The following is a 20939-nucleotide window of genomic DNA, read 5'->3' as shown; positions in this document are numbered from 1 at the left end:
ATTGATCTACTGATATTTTCCAAACAAAGAAGCATCCACGATAATAAAAATGTTAAATTTATAATTGTCTGACTTACATTATTGACTTTTTTGAATACTTGTATGATATTTCTCCATAAACTATAAAGTTGATTACAATGGCGACTACTTTTCATAGTGAATTCCAGATGTTAGGCAACAATATTCTATTGGAGGTATTATTATATTTCTGTCATGGATTACGGCCCATTATTGATTGTCACGTGTTGATGAACAATGTATCTTTTTAAAGTTTGATCAGTGAATCCTAGTGCTGCATTGGTTCTGAGAAGAAAATCAAGATGTGACATTAATAGAAATTGAAAGTGTATTAAACACTCTTTTGTTTCCTAAAGTATGTAAAGAGCAGCAGTGAAAATTAAACATGCAAAATAATATTAGAGTGAAATGGAACTGACACTGTCAAATAGAGCTAGCTTCAATGGCTGATCATCCGTGGCTTGGACATATTGGGCAATAGAGACTATTTCCATTCTGTGTGACATATTTGCTGTCTGAGTCTAAGGAAGGTTAACAAGACAATCTTGATCATTTGCCCAGATTTGGAGTACAAGTTATACTGTATATGGTCCCTTTCTCTGTTGATATTGATTATTTTGCATAAGACGTCATTGTTGTACTTTGGTCTGTGGACGTGCTTTCCTCAGTGTTTGCAGAAATTGTTGAATCTTCACAAATACAGAGAAATATCAGTTTAATTACATGGCAGCACTCTCATGATTATACTTGTAAAATGTCCCGAGATGTTCAAGCTGATATTATGTTTTGTTTAACCTGATGATGCATATTAACATCATGCAATCATGTAAGTGGTAACTGGTGTAATGGATCTGCTAGTGTTTTCCAAACAAATGAGCATCCATGATATTAAAAATAAACTATTGAAATAGAAGTGTAAATGAACAGAGTTTTTACCCATGTTGGGTATCAAGTATTGTAGGGTTCTGATGAAAATTATGAATCTTGAAAAATGTTATTTTTCACAGATGTGATTTGTATATAATCAAGCATCGATATGAAGTGGTTAAGACAATAATCACTATATAACTATATAAGTCTATATAATTAAAAGTATTTTTTTAATTTAATCTTTTTTTACTTTACAATTGTATTTTTTAATTTTTTTATTAAAAGCATTGTATATGCAACTTAATCATGATATGCAACATAATACATTTTGTGTACAACCTCTTTTTTTAAACTTTAATCTGTAATAGAAAAAGAGAAAAGAGAAATAAGAGAAGAATGAGGATGGTAGTGAAATGTTGTCCGCAGTAGTTGGCGTCAAATGAATGATGATGTTTAAATAAACTGCGTGCTTGAGAATGTAAAAAAAAGGAAAGAAAAAAGAAAAGGAAACAGGCCCCAACGAAAGAGGGCCTTAAGAAGGGAAAGGAAATAAATAAAAAATCCAAAGAAGGTAGAGCTAAACAAAAAAGAAAGAGAATGTGCCTAATTCATAACGATCCACTCCCATCACCTAGTTCTAAAACAATAACTTTCTAGGGTTATTTTCAAGAACGAGTCTCATTTTGTAACATTTCCGACATATTTGTGATCCACAATTAAAAGTCTAAACTTGACCACTTCCTGTTTGCACTGCATACTGATTTTTGTAAAAAAAAAAATGCTACCACTTACAGATGTGATTTGTGGCCATCTTACTCAGAGTCCCCCACCGCTGTGAAAGACAAGGGGATTTTTTCCCATCGATGAAAAATAAAAGACTTACTAATGTTAGGAAGTGTTGAAATTCTCTCTCCAGTCAATCACACCTTGAAGGCATGGACCTGTCCACTGGGAGGAGGGAAGGACTATAAAACCCGGAAAATGTGGAAGTGCCTCAGTCTCTGCAAGATGGGGGTGGGAGAGGTTACAACTCTCAGTCTGAGAAATGCATAACACTGAACACATGTCTACTAAACTGTGAGTGTGGTTTTACTGACTTGTGAGGCCCCTTAATGTGTTTTGAAACTGCTAAAATGATTAGTTTGAAAATACTATAGTGGTTGGTTTGAAACTGCTAAAGTGGTTGGCTTGAACATGCTAAAGTGGTTGGTTTGAAAATGCCAAAGTGGTTGGTTTGAAAATGCCAAAGTGTAAAAGTCAGATTTTGACCACTTACTGTTTGCACTTTACATTGATTTTAGAAATAACGCTACCAGGTACAACTGTGACTTTTGGCCATCTTACTCAGAGTCCCCCTCCGCTCACCATGTGTGAGGATTTTTCCCATCAATGAAAAATTAAAGTTATTAATGTTTAAAAAATGTTGAGATACTCTCACCTATCAAAGACACCATGAAGACCACGCCCCTTCCGATAGGAGGGGATAGGGACTATCAAACTCAGAAGTGTGGGTGTGGCTCAGTCTCCGCAAGATGGGTGAGGGATAGGTCACGACTGAGCTGTGAATCAACTGAACACACTGAATGTCAACTTAACTGTGAGTGTGTTTTAACGTGGTTTTTATGTGGTTTTATGGTGATTTCACCCGCCTTGACATGGAATGAAACTGCATTTGAAATTGGTGGCCTTATTCCTTGCTTGAAGTGGTATGAGACAGCACTTGAATTTGGTGGCATTGCACCCTGCTTGAAATGATATGAAACTGCACTTGAATTTGGTGGCCTTGTACCATGTTTGAGGTGATAGGAAACTGCACTTGAAATTGGTGGCCTTGCACCCTGCTTGAAGTGGAATGAAATGTCACTTGATTTTGGTGACCTTGCACCCTGCTTGAAATGGTATGAAACTGCACTTGAATTTGGTTGCCTTGCACCTTGCTTGAAGTGGCATGAAACGGCACTTTAATTTGGTGGCCTTTCACCCTGCTTGAAGTGGCATGAAAACACACTTGAATATTGTGGCCTTGCACCCTGCTTGAAATGGTAGGAAACTGCATTTGATGGCCTTGAACCCTGCTTCAAATGGTATGAAATTGAATTTGAATTTGGTGGCCTTGCACCCTGCTTGAAATGTAAATAAACAGCACTTGATATCAGCAACATACAATTATGTAAGTTGTAACTGGTGCATTTCATCTACTGATATTTTAGAAACACAAACAGCATCCACAATAATAGAAATTTTAAAGTAATAATTGTCTGACTATCATTATTGAATTTTTTTTGACTACTTGTATGATATTTCCACATAAACTATGGGGTTGATTACAATGGCGACTACTTTTCAAAGTGAATTCCTGATGTTAGGCAACAATATTCTTCTCGAATTATCATTATATTTCTGTCATGGATTACGACCCATTATTGATTGTCACGTGTTGATAAATAATGTATCTTTTTAAAGTTTCATCAGTGAATCAGTTCATAACAAGAGGAATCTAATGTAGGAGCAAAGAGGTCCTACTGCAATTGTACAGAGCCCTAGTGAGACCACACCTGGAATATTTTGTGCAGTTTTGGTCCCCTAATTTGAGGAAGGACATTCTTGCTATTGAAGGAGTGCAGCGTAGTTTTACAAGGTTAATTCCCGGGATGGCGGAACTGTCATATGCCGAGAGATATAAGATTGTTAAGGGCTTGGACAAATAGAGGCAGGAAACATGTTCCTGATATTGGGGGAGTCCAGAACCAGGGGCCACAGTTTAAGAAAAAGGAGTAATTTAGAACGGAGACATGGAAACACGTTTTCTCACAGAGAGGGGTGAGTCTGTGGAATTCTCTGCCTCAGAGGCAGGTTCTCTGGATGCTTTCAAGAGGCGCTGTCCTGTGCACGGCTGCCCAGCCAGGACCTGTCTGTCTTTTCATCTTTTTATTTTTTATTTTAGTTAGTTAAGTGTTTTGTTTGGAGTTCTAGACTTTTTTTATTTTTGGGGGGGGGGGGGGGGGGGGGGGGGGGGGGGGGGGGGGGGGGGGGGAAAAGGGGAAAAGGGGGAAACTACTTTCAGGGTCCCTACCTGGTCAGAGAGGCAGCTTTTCTCCAGGCTGCAGCTTCGACCCGTCCTCGCGGCCTGCCAGCGGGCCTGGAGCGGCGTTACATGTCGGGGACCGCCCAGAACCTCGGCTTCGGCGGCGGCACAGCGATGGAGCGCTATGGCGGAGCGGGCGATGCCTTGACCGGGTTGCCGCGCTGGAGCTCCGGTGAGCTGAAGATCGCTGAGGAAAACATCGCGGACCTGCGGGACTGTGGAGCGACCAGCTGCGGGCGGCGGCGCTGACTTTGCACTGGAAGCCTGGGATCTTTAGATGAGATCGCCAGTTGTGGAGCTCGAACCGGCGCGGCCTTGTTGGCTTTGGAAGCCGCGGCCTCCAGTACGGAAGCGGCCATTCCAGGGTTCCCAAGCCGCTGAGAGGATTCTCCCGATGCCGGAGCAACAACACCCGGCGAGAATGGCCTGGAACATCGGGCCTCCGTAGAGGCAATGGGCCCGACTATGGGTGAACTGGAGTTAGGGACTGGACTTTGTGCCTTCCCTCATAATGGGAACCATTGTGGGGGGATGTTCTTTATGTTTAAAACTCTTATTAATGTTATGTCTGTATTCCTTCTTTATGTGCTGCAAAATGGCAAGAAGCATTTCACTTCACTACACCTTGGTGTATGTGAATGTGACCAATAAAATACCTATGATACCTTTGAGAGAGCTAGATAGGGCTCTTAATAGTAGCAGAGTCAGGGGATATGGGGAGAAGACAGGAACAGGGTACTGATTGGGGATGATCAGCCATGATCACATTGAATGGCGGTGCTGGCTCGAAGGGCCAATTGGCCTATTCCTACACCTATTGTCTATTGTCTATTGAATCCTGGTGCTGCATTATCCTCGTACCTGTTGTTTCGCTGCTGGTGGCGGACGTAGTCGATGCAGTGGCAGTTGTTGTGCTTGGTTCTGAGAATGAAGTGAAGATGTGATATTAATGGAAATTGAAAGTGAATTGGACACTTTTTGTTTCGGAAAGTTTGTAAAGAGCAGCAGTGAAGATTAAACATGTGAAATAATATTAGGTTGATATGGAACTGCCACTGTCAAATAGAGCTTCAATGGTTGATCATCCGTGGCTTGGACATATTGGGCCATCGAGACTATTTCCATTCTGTGTGACATAATTGCTGACTGAGTCTAAGGAAAGTTAACAAGACAAGCATGATCATTTGCCCAAATTTGGAGTGCAAGTTGTTATATTGTATATGGTACCTGTTTCTGTTGATGTTGATTCTGTTGTATAAGAGGTCATCGCTGTGGTTGCAGAAATTGTCGGATCTTCACATATACAGAGAAATATCAATGTAAATTCATAGCACCACTCGCATGTCTACACTTGTAAAACGTACCTTGATGTTCATGCTGATATTATCTTTTTTTTAATCTGACGATGCATATTAACATCATCCAAACATGTAAGTGATAACTGGTGCAATGGATCTGCTAGTGTTTTCCAAACAAATAAGCATCCATGATATTAAAAATAAACTACATAAACTATAACTGATGAGGTGTAATGTCAACAAGAACTCAACAAATAATTGCATGGATAAAATTTTGAGTTCTGATGATACCTACGATTTATGATAAATTAATATAATTTTTTTTTCAGTGCTCTGCTTTGATTTGTCACCACATTATTGTACAATATTTCATGCAGTAGTCTTCAACTGAAAATACTGAAGCTGTGCATGCAAATTTGACTGTGCATTAGTTGTTAGATTTATCATTCTCTCTCCACAGTTACCTAAATAATCTTGCCCTTTCTGACCGATCAACTTAAATTTTTTTTGGCACAAATCAATAACTCTTCCTAATATCCCTAACTATCTGGAATGTGGCTAGTTCATTTTAGTATTGTATTTCAAGGCCAGCACTTTGTACAAAACTGGAATATGTTTGAGGATATAACCAGTACTAGACTAAGTGGGATCCGTTGGATTCGAGCTTCACACGGGAGGGCAGGTCCCCCAATGCAATATTCCACCTCTCTACCAATTCCAATATTGCTGCCCAGTGAGGGGGGGGGGGGGGGGGGGGGGGGGGGGGGGGGGGGGGGGGGGGGGGGGGGGGGTGTCTGGAGCACTAGTATGGTTTTGAGGGCTAGTATGGACATTGTGGGCCTAATGGATTCTTGGGCTGGTGGCTCAGTCGCTCAAGCCTGGTCTGCTGGCAGCTCACTCACTCAAGGCTGGTGGGCTGGCAGGTGACTCACGGCTATTCCTTGAAATGCCACTTCAAGCGGGGTGCAAAGCCACCAAATTCAAGTGCAGTTTCATACCACTTCAAGCAGGGTGCAAAGCCACCAAATGCAAGTGCTGTTTCCCGCCACTTCAAGCAGGGTGCAAGGCCACCAAATTCAAGTGCAATTTCATGCCATTTCAAGCAGGTTGCAAGGTACCATAATCAAGTGCCGTTTCATTCCATTTCAAACAGGGTGCAAGGCCATCAAATTCAATTACAATTTCATACCATTGTCAAGCAGGGTGCAAGACCACCAAATTCAAGTACAGTTTCATACCATTTCAAGCAGGGTGCAATGCCACCAAATACAGTTTCATACCATTTCAAGCAGAGTGCAATGCCACCAATTTCAAGCGCTGTTTCATACCACTTCAAGCAGGGTGCAAGGCCACCAAATTCAAGTGCAGTGTCATACCACTTCAAGCAGGGTGCAAGCCCACCAAATTCAAGTGCAGTTTCATACCACTTCATGCAGCCTGCAAGGCCACCAAATTCGAGTGCATTTTTGTACTTTTTTTCAACAGTAATAATTCTTTTAGTTTTCATCGATGGGAAATAATGAGAACTTTAGGATTCTCAAACCGATTATCAATTAGGCAAGGCAATTTGGCATTCCCAAACCAACTTTTCAATTAGGCAAGGCAACTTTGGCATTCTCAAACCAACTTTTCAATTATGCAAGGCAACTTTAGCATTCTCAAACCAACTTTTCAATTAGGCAAGGCAACTTTTGCATTCTCAAACATTTATCGCATCTGCCACTGTTTGTTTCAAAACGCTAATATAACACATTCATTTGTAGGATGTACAAAGTTGAATAAATTTTGGAGCGATATATTTGATATATTTACAAAGCTTTTCAAGTCCACCATAGAATCTAAAACCGAATGGATTATATTTGGAATAATAGTAGAAGATATCAATTTAAATAAAGACCAAAACGTTTTTTTAATTATGGGTTAATAATTGGAAAGAAATTCATACTTCAATATTAGAAAAATACAACCATACCAACTGTTAAAATGTGGATTAGGAATATGATGGACATAGCACGCCTTGAAGAAATGAGACTCCGACTAATTCAAGTGCAGTGTCATACCACTTCAAGCAGGGTGCAAGTAAGCTTTTTGGAATCATGTGATGCAGCGGTACCATAAAGATTGCTGATTTCAGTTCATGCCGTGGATAGATCTACATCTCCGAATAAAGATTTGAAAATTTCTCTTTTAAGGGGCCTTCTCTCCTATTTCTACTTTCCACTTTTTCTTTGTTTTATATACACACTTCACGTTTTTCTATTCTCTACCATCTATTTTCCCTCTTTTTCCCCTTTCTAGTGTTTTCTTTTTCTTGTCTTGCTTACTTCCTTCTCAAAACATAAAACTAGAGGTTGTACATAGAATGGATTACGGTATGACATAGTTGGCACCTAAAATTAGATTCCACTGTACTGTTTTGTACTGTATTAACTTCTAATAAAATAAACAAAAAAAAAAAAAAACACTTTTGCATTCTCAAACCAAGAAACACTTCTGCATTTTCAAACCATAAGCACTTCTGCATTTTTAAACTACGTTTTCAAACCACATTAAAGGCACTGACAGGTCAGTAAAAACAGTAGTAGACATGTGTTCAGTGTTATTCACAGCTCAGACTGAGAATTGCAACCGCTCGCTCCCCGCATCTTGCAGAAAACCGAGACACCTCCGGCATTTTATAGACCCTCCGGAAGAGGCGTGGCCTTCAGGAGAGAGAATCTCAACATTTTTTAAACATTAATGTTTTTTTTTTCATCGATGGGAAAAATCCTCTTGCCGTGACCAGCGGAGGGGGACGCTGAGTAAGATGCACAAAAATAACAGCCGTAGGTGGCAGCATTTTTTCTAAAATCAATATAGAATGCAACAGGACGTGGTCAAGGTGTCAAATAGAGCTAGCTTCAATGGCTGATCATTTGTGGCTTGGACATATTGGGCCATAGAGACTATTTCCAGTCTTTATGACATAATTGCTGTCTGAGTCTAAGGAAGGTTGACAAGACAAGCTTGATCATTTGACCAGATTTGGAGTACAGCATATGGTACTGCTGTAGATTTGGGAGGAACAACAGCAGCAACAGATTAGCAAGAGATACCACTGATTGGCTCTAGCCCAAGTGTGAGGAGAGGGGTGAAACCAGTTGAAAACAGTTAAAAGGCCAAGGACGCACCGTCTTTGTTCAGTACTGCTGTAGATTTGGGAGGAACAACAGCAGCAACAGATTAGCAAGAGATACCACTGATTGGCTCTAGCCCAAGTGTGAGGAGAGGGGTGAAAACAGTTGAAAACTGAGGAATTGGCTGTGTAAATTGGTAAATCAGGCAATTTATCAGTCAATTTAAGCAGGACAGCTCTTTGCGAGCGGCAGTGAGTGAGCGGCCTAGTGAGGGAAGTGCCCTGTGAGAAAAGTGTGAGTCTTTGGCTCGAGAGTGCCCTGTGAGAAAAGTGTGAGTCTTTGGCTCGAGAGTGCCCTGTGAGAAAAGTGTGAGTCTTTGGCTCGAGAGTCTTCGGAGAGGAGACCACGCAATACGCTTGAGAGGGAGAGACGAAAGAAGGAGATGTCAGGCAAGCTGATTCAGCGTGATGCTTGCAGTATGTGGGAGGTCAAGGACACCGCTGGTGCCTCTGGCTGCTACAAATACGAAAAATGCATCCAGGTAGAGCTCCTGAAGGGCCGTGTTGGGGAACTGGAGAAGCAAGTGGGTGACCTCCGGTTTGTACGAGAAACGGAGCCGTTCCTCGACAAGTCCTACAGTACGATTGTTACACCTAAGGTTCTGGAAGAGAGTAGGTGGGAGACAGTGAGAAAGGGAGGAAAGCATGGAATGCCAACGTCCCCGGGTGATGTACCTCTTGTAAACAGGTTCATCCGCTTAGAAGCTGTTGGGACAGAAGACGTGAGCGGTGGACTGGCCGGTGATGCGAATAGGGCTGTTGAGCCAAAACCAAAAAGGCCTAAGGCAGGCAAGGCCATTGTAGTGGGAGACTCCATCGTAAGAGGTACGGACAGGGGTTTCAGCGGCAACAGACGGGATGCGAGGATGGTGTGCTGCCTTCCCGGTGCCAGGATCCAGGATGTCACGGACAGAGTGCAGAAAATCCTCAAGGGCGAAGGTGAACATCCGGAAGTGATAGTGCATGTCGGCACAAACGATGTCGGAAAGAAGGGGATGAATATTCTGCAACGTGACTTTAGAGAGCTCGGAAAAATGTTGAAAAGCAGGACCTCCAGGGTTGTTATCTCCGGTTTGCTTCCAGTTCCCCGTGCTGGCGAGAGCAGGAACAGGGAGATACGGGACCTGAACGTGTGGCTGAGGATCTGGTGCACGGGGCAGGGATTTAGATTCTTAGATCACTGGGATCTGTTTTGGGGTAAGGGGGAACTGTACAAAAGGGACGGATTGCATCTTAACAGGTATGGGACCAGCATTCTGGCAGGCAGGTTTGCCACTGCTACACGGGTGGCTTTAAACTGAATAAGGGGGGTGGGGTGTTGAATGGGACAGTGGAGGATGGAGTTAAAGGGAAAGGGTTTCTTAAATGTGTGAGCGTAGAGACCGAAGGGTGTAAAATGAGGGTAGAAGAAATAGGTAGCAAGGTGAAAAGTAAAAGGGGCAGGCAGACAAAACCAGGGCAAAAATCAAAAAGGGCCACTTTTCAACATAATTGTGTAAGGGGTAAGAGTGTTGTAAAAACAAGCCTGAAGGATGTGGAATCGGTATGGGTAGAGCTGCACAACACTAAGGGGCAGAAAACGCTGGTGGGTGTTGTGTACAGGCCACCTAACAGTAGTAGTGAAGTTGGAGATGGTATCAAACAGGAAATTAGAAATGCGTGCGACAAAGGCAAAACGGTTATAATGGGTGACTTCAATCTACATATAGATTGGGTGAATCAAATTGGCAGGGGTGCTGAGGAAGAGGATTTCTTGGAATGTATGCGGGATAGTTATCTAAATCAACATGTAGAGGAACCAACGAGAGAGCAGGCTATTTTAGACTGGGTATTGAGTAATGAGGAAGGGTTAGTTAGCAATCTTGTTGTACGTGCCCCCTTGGGCAAGAGTGACCATAATATGGTTGAGTTCTTCATTAGGATGGAGAGTGACATTGTTAATTCAGAAACAATGGTTCTGAACTTAAAGAAAGGTAACTTTGAGGGTATGAGACGTGAATTGGCCAAGATTGACTGGCAATTCATTCTAAAAGGGTTGACGGTGGATATGCAATGGAAGACATTTAATGACTGCATGGATGAACTACAAAAATTGTTCATCCCAGTTTGGCAAAAGAATAAATCAGGGAAGGTAGTACATCCATGGATAACAAGGGAAATCAGGGATAGTATCAAAGCGAAGGATGATGCGTACAAATTAGCCAGAAAAAGCAGCATACCGGAGGACTGGGAGAAATTCAAAGACCAGCAGAGGAGGACAAAGGGCTTAATTAGGAAAGGAAAAATAGATTATGAAAGAAAACTGGCAGGGAACATAAAAACTGACTGCAAAAGTTTTTATAGATATGTGAAAAGAAAGAGATTAGTTAAAACAAATGTAGGTCCCTTGCAGTCAGAAACAGGGGAGTTGATCATGGGGAACAAGGATATGGCGGACCAATTGAATAACTACTTTGGTTCCGTCTTCCGTCCGGAAATAGCAGGGGACCGTGGGTCAAAGGAGTTGGAGGAATTGAGTGAAATCCAGGTTAGCCGGGAAGTGGTGTTGGGTAAATTGAATGGATTAAAGGCCGATAAATCCCCAGGGCCAGATAGGCTGCATCCCAGAGTACTTAAGGAAGTAGCTCCAGAAATAGTGGATGCATTAGTAATAATCTTTCAAAACTCTTTAGATTCTGGTGTAGTTCCTGAAGATTGGCGGGTAGCAAACGTAACCCCACTTTTTAAGAAGGGAGGGAGAGAGAAAATGGGGAATTACAGACCAGTTAGTCTAACATCGGTAGTGGGGAAACTGCTAGAGTCAGTTATTAAAGATGGGATAGCAGCACATTTGGACAGTGGTGAAATCATTGGACAAAGTCAGCATGGATTTACGAAAGGTAAATCATGTCTGACGAATCTTATAGAATTTTCGAGGATGTAACTAGTAGCGTGGATAGGGGAGAACCAGTGGATATGGTGTATCTGGACTTCCAGAAGGCTTTCGACAAGGTCCCACATAAAAAATTAGTATACAAACTTAAAGCACAAGGCATTGGGGGTTCAGTATTGATGTGGATAGAGAACTGGCTGGCAAACAGGAAGCAAAGAGTAGGAGTAAACGGGTCCTTTTCACAATGGCAGGCAGTGACTAGTGGGGTACCCCAAGGCTCAGTACTGGGACCCCAGCTATTTACAATATATATTAATGATCTGGATGAGGGAATTGAAGGCAATATCTCCAAGTTTGCGGATGACACTAAGCTGGGGGGCAGTGTTAGCTGTGAGGAGGATGTTAGGAGACTGCAGGGTGACTTGGATAGGCTGGGTGAGTGGGCAAATGTTTGGCAGATGCAGTATAATGTGGATAAATGTGAGGTTATCCATTTTGGTGGCAAAAACAGGAAAGCAGACTATTATCTAAATGGTGGCCGATTGGGAAAGGGGGAGATGCAGCGAGACCTGGGTGTCATGGTACACCAGTCATTGAAGGTAGGCATGCAGGTGCAGCAGGCAGTAAAGAAAGCGAATGGTATGTTAGCTTTCATTGCAAAAGGATTTGAGTATAGGAGCAGAGAGGTTCTACTGCAGTTGTACAGGGTCTTGGTGAGACCACACCTGGAGTATTGCGTACAGTTTTGGTCTCCAAATCTGAGGAAGGACATTATTGCCATAGAGGGAGTGCAGAGACGGTTCACCAGACTGATTCCTGGGATGTCAGGACTGTCTTATGAAGAAAGACTGGATAGACTTGGTTTATACACTCTAGAATTTAGAAGATTGAGAGGGGATCTTATAGAAACTTACAAAATTCTTACGGGGTTGGACAGGCTAGATGCAGGAAGATTGTTCCCGATGTTAGGGAAGTCCAGGACAAGGGGTCACAGCTTAAGGATAAAGGGGAAATCCTTTAAAACCGAGATGAGAAGAATTTTTTTCACGCAGAGAGTGGTGAATCTCTGGAACTCTCTGCCACAGAGGGTAGTTGAGGCCACTTCATTGGCTATATTTAAGAGGGAGTTAGATGTGGCCCTTGTGGCTAAGGGGATCAGGGGGTATGGAGAGAAGGCAGGTACGGGATACTGAGTTGGATGATCAGCCATGATCATATTGAATGGCGGTGCAGGCTCGAAGGGCCGAATGGCCTACTCCTGCACCTAATTTCTATGTTTCTATGTTTCTATGTACCTGTCTCTGTCGATGTTGATTCTTTTGTATAAGAGGTCATCGTTGTACTTTGGTCTGTGGACGTGCTTTCTTCTGTGGTTGCAGAAATTGTTGAATCTTCACATATACAGAGAAATATCAGTTTAATTACATGGCAGCACTCTCATGATTATACTTGTAAGATGTCCCGAGATTTTCAAGCTGATATTATTTTTTGTTTAATCTGATGATGCATAATAACATCATGCAATCATTTAAGTGGTAACTGGTGTAATGGATCTGCTAGTGTTTTCCAAACAAATGTGCATCCATGATATTAAAAATTAACTACATAAACTATAACTCATGACATGTAATGTTACCAGGAAATCATCAAATAATTGCATGGATAGCATTTCGAGTTCTAAAGATACCTAGGAATTACGACAAATTACTTAATGGAATTTTTTTCTCAATGTTCTGCTTTGATTTGTCATCACGTTATGGTACAATGTTTAATGCAATAGTATTCAACTGAAAATATTGAATATGTACATGCAAACTTGACTGAGCATTAGCTGTTAGATTTATCATAGTTACCTATATTAATCTTGCCCTTTCTGACCAATCAGCTGAAATCTTTTTTGCAGAAGTCAATAACTCTTCCTAATATACCTAGTTATATGGAATGTGGCTAATTCATTTTAGTATTGTTTATCAAGGCCAGCACTTTGTACAAAACTGCAATATGTTTGAGGATATAACGAGTTTAAGAGCTGATCTGCACACATATGTTGGGCAGGCTTTACTTTATTTCTTGCATTGAAGGAGGATGAAGGTTGATTTGATAGATTTGTGTAAATCATGTTGAAATAGAAGTGTGAATGAACAATTATTTCCAAATTTCCCTTGCCCAAATCCAGTGCACTAGATGTGATTCATGGTCCCTGTCGCTGTTGATGTTGATTCTGTTTTATAAGAGATCACCATTGTACTTTGTTTTGTGGATGTGCTTTCTTCTGTGGTTGCAGAAGTTATCGAATCTGCTCATATGCAGTGAAATATTAGTTAAAATACATGACAGCACATTAATGGCAAAACTTTTATAAGCAGAATGCAATCATGTAGGTAGTAACTTGTGCATTGAATCTGCTGCTATGTCACAAAAAAGAAGCATCTATGGTATTAACAAATAATGAATGAATAATTGCCAGACTTTAATTATTGGCTTATTGGACAACTTGCATTGCATTCTTACTTAAACCCCTGTCTCATGGTGCGAGTTGACACACGAGGTACCCCGAGTTAAAGCTCGTGGTAATAACGTACGATTAACGTAGCTGTAATGTCGGAACTCGTGGGCACAACTTAGAGACTCGTGGCGCTAACAGCAGGTACCCGTGAACTTGTCAACTCTTGAAAAAAATCAAACATGTTTAAAATTTTCCACGAGTCCAATTTACTCTTGTGGTTAAACCCCCTTTTCACGGTGCGACTTGACGCAAGAGGTAACCAGAGTTTGACATCGTGGGAACCTCGTGCGGTAACAATACGGCATTCGTGGACCACCGTGGCGCTAACGGCATGTAATCGTGTACCTTGGGTACTCGGGAGAAAATTCAAACATGTTTGAATTTGTCCAAGAGTGTCTTGTGCACTTGTGGTTAAGCATTGCAACATTTTATGAACGAAGTGTCCCGTGCGATATCGGTAGTAACTCTTGCGGTCACCGTGGGAACTCCTGCCAACGGTGAACCCGGAAGTTGGATAGAGTGAATCCAGCCAGTTTGCTATTTACATACAAATCTAATAAAACTAGCTAAGCATTTCATTAATGTCAGTGTGTCTCTTTTTGTCTGAAAGATGGGGGTGTCTTCATTTACTGGCGGTGGGTGTCTGTCACTGAAACAGGCAGGTAAGATTTCGCATCCACCTTGTGTGCGTCTCTCTCTCTCTCTCCCTCCCTCTCACACAGGCGTGAATGGATGAACTCCGCGGGCCAGACAGCATTTACGGAGAGAGAGGGAGGGAGAGAGAGAGAGAGAGAGAGAGAGCGAGGCAGTCCTGGTCAGTCCTTTGAAGATAGACACCAGTTGCTTGGAGCAACTCAGCGGGACAGGCAGCATCTCTGGAGAGAAGGAACGTAAATGCTGCCTGGCCCGCGGAGTTCCTCCATTCATGCCTGTGTGAGAGTGAGGGAGGGAGAGTGTGAAGAAGGCTCTCGACCCGAAACGCCACCCGTTCCTTCTCTCCAGAGATGCTGCCTGTCCCGCTGAGTTGCTCCAAGCCTCTCCCCCCCCCCCCCCCCCTCACCCCCAACTCCCACCCACACACGCGAATGCTGGGGAAACGCAGCGGGTGCAGGAGCATCTATGGAACGAAGGAAATAGACACCGTTCCGCTGAGTTTCTCCAGCATTCGCGTGTGTGGGTGGGAGTTGGGGTGAGGGGGGGGGGGGGGTGGGGGGGGGAGAGACATAAGGCAGCCTGAAGAATGGGTCGCTGTTCATTTATCTCCGTAGATGCTGCCTGTCCCGCGGAGTTCATCCATTCATGCCTGTGTGAGAGAGAGAGAGGGAGAGAGAGAGAGAGAGAGAGAGAGAGAGAGAGAGGCAGAGAGGCAGTCCTGGTCAGTCCTTTGAAGATAGACACCAGTTGCTTGGAGCAACTCAGCGGGACAGGCAGCATCTCAGAGACAGAGAGACAGTCAGAGAGAGGGGGAGTCCGAGATAGGGAGAAAGACAGAGATGGAGAGAGGCAGAGAGAGGGGAGAGAGAGAGGAGAGAGAGAGAGAGAGAGAGAGAGAGAGAGAGAGGCAGTCCTGGTCAGTCCTTTGAAGATAGACACCAGTTGCTTGGAGCAACTCAGCGGGACAGGCAGCATCTCTGGAGAGAAGGAACGGGTGGCGTTTCGGGCTGAAAGTTTCTTCAGACTGAAAGTTTCACCTCTCAGTAGATCATAAAATAACACAATAATCACGGTCAATGTGAGATACAGTCTTTATTTATATTTGACAAAATAAAAAGACGACTTCTTGCACATATTGAGAGAAGGTGCATCACACCAAACAGCATTTGTCTAAAAAAACAGATTATTCTTCAGCTCATTAAAGAGCTCGGGTGAAAAATACGAATAGAGTGTGTGACAACAAAGTAACATCATTTGTGCCACGTGATTAACTACACTACAGTCCACGATGTTCATTCGGGAAAGATCGGGAGACGGACAAGTCACTCGCACAAATGACAGAATTGCCGAGTACCGTGGGAACTCTTTACTCTACCCCCGTTATATCGTGTGATATCGTGCTAGACCACGACCACTCCACTCTGGCTACATCTTGCGTCAGGTCGCCCCGTGTAAACTAGCCATGACAGGAATTGAAATATTATAACTCGTTGTAAAAAAGTAGTGGCCCGTGCGTTTACCTTAGTGTATCGTGAGTCTACACGGGGGAGGGGGAGGTGGGGGGGGGGGGGGCAGAGAGTGGGTGGAGAGTCGGGGGAGTGGAGGAGGAGAGACATGGTGGTATCTTCATTTACTGGGGGCGGGTGCCTGTCACTGAAACAAGCAGGTGAGATTTCACATCCACCTTGTGTGTGTGTCTCTCCCTCTCCCTCTCACACAGGCTGAGAGACTCTGCCTCTGTGAGTGTACGTCTCTTTCTCCCCCTCTCCCACACACAGTAAGACTGAGGTACTGTGCTCAGTCCATCTGTGTCTCCTACATACACAGTGTGTGTATATACGTCTCTTTCTTTCCCTCCTTTCTCTCTTTCCCCCCCCCCCCCCCCCCCCCACCCCCCCCCCCCCCCCCCCCCCCCCCCCCCCCCCCACCCCCCCCCCCCCCCCCCCCCCCCCCCCCCCCACTATCTCTTTATCTAGGTCCTGTGCGCTATTTCTCTTCCCCAAGACATGCCGAAGTACATCACACTGCTTCTGTGCCTCTCTCTCTGTCTCTCTCCCCCCTCTCCTTCATACACAGTCAGAGGTCCACACTGTCTCTGTGTCTCTCTCTCCCCTACACACACACACAGAGGTACACACTGCCCGTTGTGTGTGTGTGTGTGTGTGTGTGTGTGCCTCTGTCTCCATCTCCCACACACACATTTAACGGTACTCCAAGGTGCCTGTGTGTGTGTGTGTCTCTCTATCTCTCTCTCTCTGTCCCACCCTCCACACCCACACACAGACAGTCAGTCAGTCAGTGAGCGCGCCTCTGTGTCGACCTATCATAGTCAGAGTGAGGTACTTCCCCCGCAGTCTCTCCGCGGCCACTCTACAGGCACGGTGCATCTGCCACCCTCTGGCTGCCCAGGCAGTCATACACGACTCCGGTGGCGGGCTCCATGCACAGCTGTTTTACCTGACCCCCCCCGTTGATTGTCGCTCCCTTCATTTTCCCAAGGGGCCGGGATGGGACTGTAGTTGGGAGGGAAAAGTGGGGGTGGAATGGGTGGGTAAGGTGAGCAGGAGAGTGGGGAAGTTTGCAGTTGCAGAGGCAGGGGGCAAGGGCGGTACAGTTCCCAGTCTCAGCTCCTGTTCCACCGAGCTTATGGACGTGGACGGGTGGCTTAGTTGGCGGCGGCCCATGGTGTGGCAGAGCCGGCATGCCCGCTGACTCCCATCCCCCCCCCCCCCCCCCCCCCCCGTCCGGTCTCTCTCCCAGTGGCCCCGGACTGTGGGGGGGGGGGGGGGGGTCAGCGGGGCACGCAGGCTCTTGACTATTTTCTGCATTTCATCGTAAAATGTTCTTGTTATTAAAAAATAGTCATGTCTATCCTGTCATGAGTAATGTGTAAGCCTGCAGCTCTTCACCTCCACCCCCTCCCCTCAGTCCAACACCGAGATCCTGCTGAAGATGGGCAGCTGCCGGCTGGATGAAGTGGCAGCGGGTACCGTAGGGGCAGAAGCTGATGGTGTGCAAGGTGCGTCTTGTTCTTGGGGTGGCGGATAATGGGGCGCAGCTCGGGCTGTGGGCGAACTGCCACATGTCGCCGTAGCGGCCCATCGGGGAGCGGGTTCCTCTGGAGTTGTTGCTGGCTGTGGGTCTCTGGGTTCTCCGTGCTTGCAGTGGGCCTGGGGGTCCATGTCCCGTTGGTCCTGACATCTCCGGCCACCCCCTGGACAGGAACTGAGACTGGGAACTGTACTGCCCTTGCCCGCTCCCTCGGCAACTGCAAACAACCCCACTCTCGTGCTCACCTAACCCACCCATTCCCCCCCTCCCCCCGCCCCACCTTTCCCTCCCAACTCCAGTCCCGCCCCGACCCCCTGGGAAACTGAAAGGAGCGACTGCCCCGGGGCGACTGGCACTGGCCTGCTGGCATCGCCGATGTGAACACAGTGCAAAGCCCCCACGCCGGTCCAATGGGCGGGAGCTGGAGGGGGGAGGGAAGGGGTCACACACATGGCCGGGAAGCAGAGGGGTGTAGGTGGGGGTGGCGACAGACAGGGCCAATAATGAGTGAAGAAAGACAGAAACACCTATGTGCAAAGGAGACCTACAACAGTGCATGATCTCTCTCGCATTATGGCAGGTGATTGTCGCCTGCCCGCTGTGTCTGACGCTAAAGCCTTGGGATCATTGCCCTTCGTGTTGCCGTGGAGGGGGAGGGGGGTATTGCGTTATTTGATCGCCCCCTGCTATCCCAGGGACAGGGAGACATAGCGGCTTTTGAGACGGGTGGCCAATCAATGCCCACACAGTCAGTACACCTCTCCTACACTTGTCTCCCGCACTAAGATCATCCCGCAGAGAATGATCCCAGCCTAACCCAAGAGCCATGTCACCCCAGACAGATTAATGACCCCCCCCCCAACCTCTCTCCACCTCAACTCACGCCTGGGCACCAAAGCAGCTCAGGAGGCGAACCCTGAGCTCCGACTCCCAACAATCTGATGTGCACATCCATCCACATTCAAAGATTTCATCTCCCGTCTCCACACAATGTGTAGACATGGCAGTAAATTCAATTAAAACATATCAAACCTGTGTGTTTCAAACAAATCATAAGTATAACTGCTCTTGCACTGGATGGTGCACATTTTCCTTTTGTAGGTCACATCAATAGATGTGGCCGCGCTGAATTCTATCTTTAAAACAAAGCCACAGGATGGAGAGGTCTTCTTTAACACTGTTGCTTATTAAAACAAACAAACCTTTAATCAGGATTGGCTCAAGAGTAACTCGGGAGACGAACTTGGAACATTGCAGAAATGACAAGTAAACGGCAAACTTGTCATACCCATGGGAACGGGGGGAAACTCTTGATCATACACTTGGAATCTCGTAAACAACCACGAGTCTTTCACTCGGTGTACCTCGTGGGTCAGCTCCTACCGTGAGACAGGGCTTTAAAACTATTGGGTTGATTACAAGATGAACTGCTTATCAAAGTGAAAGCAAGAGGATGTACAAAAAAATCTACACCAGTTATCACTCTTTTCCTCTCATCCATTCTGACAGTAATATTGATTGTCATGTGGTGGTAATTAAGATAAATAAGATGCAGTTGCAGTTGATGTGCTTGGTTCTGGGAATGAAATGAAGATGTGACATCATCCTTTTGATTGACACAATTATTCTCTGAGCATCAGAGGGGTTGACAAAACAAGTTTAATCATTATTTCCAAATTACTCTTGCCCTGCTTTGGAGTACAAGTTATAATTTAAATATGTTAATATTTACAGTATAATGTCCTTGGAAGTCCAAGATGACTTTAATTATTTGTTTTTAATCTGATGATGCATATTGGCATAATTCTGATCATATTGGACATATTGGACCGTGGAGATTATTTCCATTCGGATTGACACAATTACTGTCTAAGTCTAGGAGGGGTGACAAGAGAAGTGTAATCTAGATTTCCAAATTACCCATGCCCAGATTTGGAGTACAGTTCTAAACTGACATTATTGATATTATTTTTTATTCTGATGATGTGTATTCACAACATATAATCATGTCAGTTGTAACTGATGCATTTGATCCACTGATATTTTCCAAACAAAGAAGCATCCACAATAATAGAAATGTTAAATTAATAATTGTCTGACACATTACTGAATTTTTTTACTACTTGTATGATATTTTTATATAAGCTTTAGGGTTGATTGCTATGGCGACTACTTTTCAAAGTGAATTCCAGATGTTAGGCAACAATATTCTACTGGAGTTATCACTATATTTCTGTCATGGATTACGACCCATTATTGATTGTCAAGAGTTGATAAATAATGTATCTTTTTCAAGTTTGGTCAGTGAATCCTGGTGCTGCATTATCATCGTACCTGTTGTTTCGCTGCTGGTGGCGGATGAAGTCGATGCAGTGGCAGTTTTTGTGCTTGGATCTGAGAATGATATGAAGATGTGACATTAATGAAAATTGAAAGTGAATTAAACAATTTTTGTTTCCTAAAATATGTAAAGAGCAGCAATGAATATTTAACATGTGAAATAATATTAGGTTGATATGGAACTGCCACTGTCAAATAGAGCTTCAATGGCTGATCATCCGTGGCTTGGATATATTGGGCCGTCGAGACTATTTCCGTTCTATGTGCCATAATTGCTGTCTGAGTCTAAAGGGCCTGCCCCACTATCGCGACCTTGGCTTGCAAATTACACGGCCTCATGGTCGCTTGAGGCGTACGGGCAACGTATGGCCGCTTGGGGGCCGGTTCCACTTAGAACCTGTGCGAGGCTAGTCCCGACATCGCGCGGGGCTACAAAATTCTGGAAGTGGCTGAAATCTTTGCGCGCCAACGGCCTGTCAGCATGCAGGCACATTGCGGTCGTACGCAACGTCTTGAAATCGTATGCAGCGTCTTGATGGCGTATGCAGCGTCTTGACACCGTACACTTAGCGCGTGGCGTTGCGCGATGACGTCACCTCCCGGCATGGTGTGGCGTGATTACGTTACCGCCTGACGCCGTGCGACGCCCAAATTCAGTCGACCTGCTTCCTGCCCAGCTGATTGGTCAGCATGATGCAAATTACATCACACACAAACTTAGCGCGTACTTAGAGCGTACTTAGCGCGTACTTAGCGTGAACTCCTCTATCGTTTGGTCGCGCCAAATGCACGCAATCGCATGCAAGTGGGACAGGCCCTTAAGGAAGGTTGACAAGACAAGCTTGATCATATGCCCAGATTTGGAGTACACATTGTTATACTATATATGGTACCTGTCTCTGTTGATGTTGATTCTGTTGCATAAGAGGTCATCTTTGTACTTTGGTCTGTGGACGTACTTCCTTCTGTGGTTGCAGATATTGTTGAATCTGGACAAAAACATATAGTCGATGCAGTGGCAGCTGTTGTTCTTGGTTCTGAGAATGAAATGAGGATGTGACATCAATGGA

General features: G+C 44.6%; 1 protein-coding gene across 14 annotated transcripts in view; it reads right to left on the bottom strand.

The window, feature by feature from the left end:
• Positions 1 to 20939, bottom strand: part of LOC129703231 (mucin-2-like) — a 78049-nt gene that overhangs the window by 21477 nt on the left and 35633 nt on the right. For 7 of the 14 annotated variants that reach the window (XM_055645511.1, XM_055645515.1, XM_055645521.1 and 4 more), the window contains exons 4-8: positions 20763 to 20906; positions 19864 to 19923; positions 12614 to 12709; positions 5201 to 5266; positions 4835 to 4894 (exon numbers count right to left, since the gene is read on the bottom strand). In XM_055645511.1, coding sequence (XP_055501486.1) covers positions 4835 to 4894; positions 5201 to 5266; positions 12614 to 12709; positions 19864 to 19923; positions 20763 to 20906 — 426 coding nt within the window. The remainder of the gene's footprint in view (positions 1 to 4834; positions 4895 to 5200; positions 5267 to 12613; positions 12710 to 19863; positions 19924 to 20762; positions 20907 to 20939) is intronic. The other 7 variants (XM_055645513.1, XM_055645522.1, XM_055645514.1 and 4 more) reach the window with 4 other exon arrangements.

The sequence above is a fragment of the Leucoraja erinacea genome, chromosome 14, assembly GCF_028641065.1.
Source record: "Leucoraja erinacea ecotype New England chromosome 14, Leri_hhj_1, whole genome shotgun sequence".
NCBI classification, from domain to species: Eukaryota; Metazoa; Chordata; class Chondrichthyes; order Rajiformes; family Rajidae; genus Leucoraja; species Leucoraja erinaceus.
Note: the sequence above shows the minus strand (reverse complement) of the source record. Positions and strands in the feature narration are given on the sequence as shown.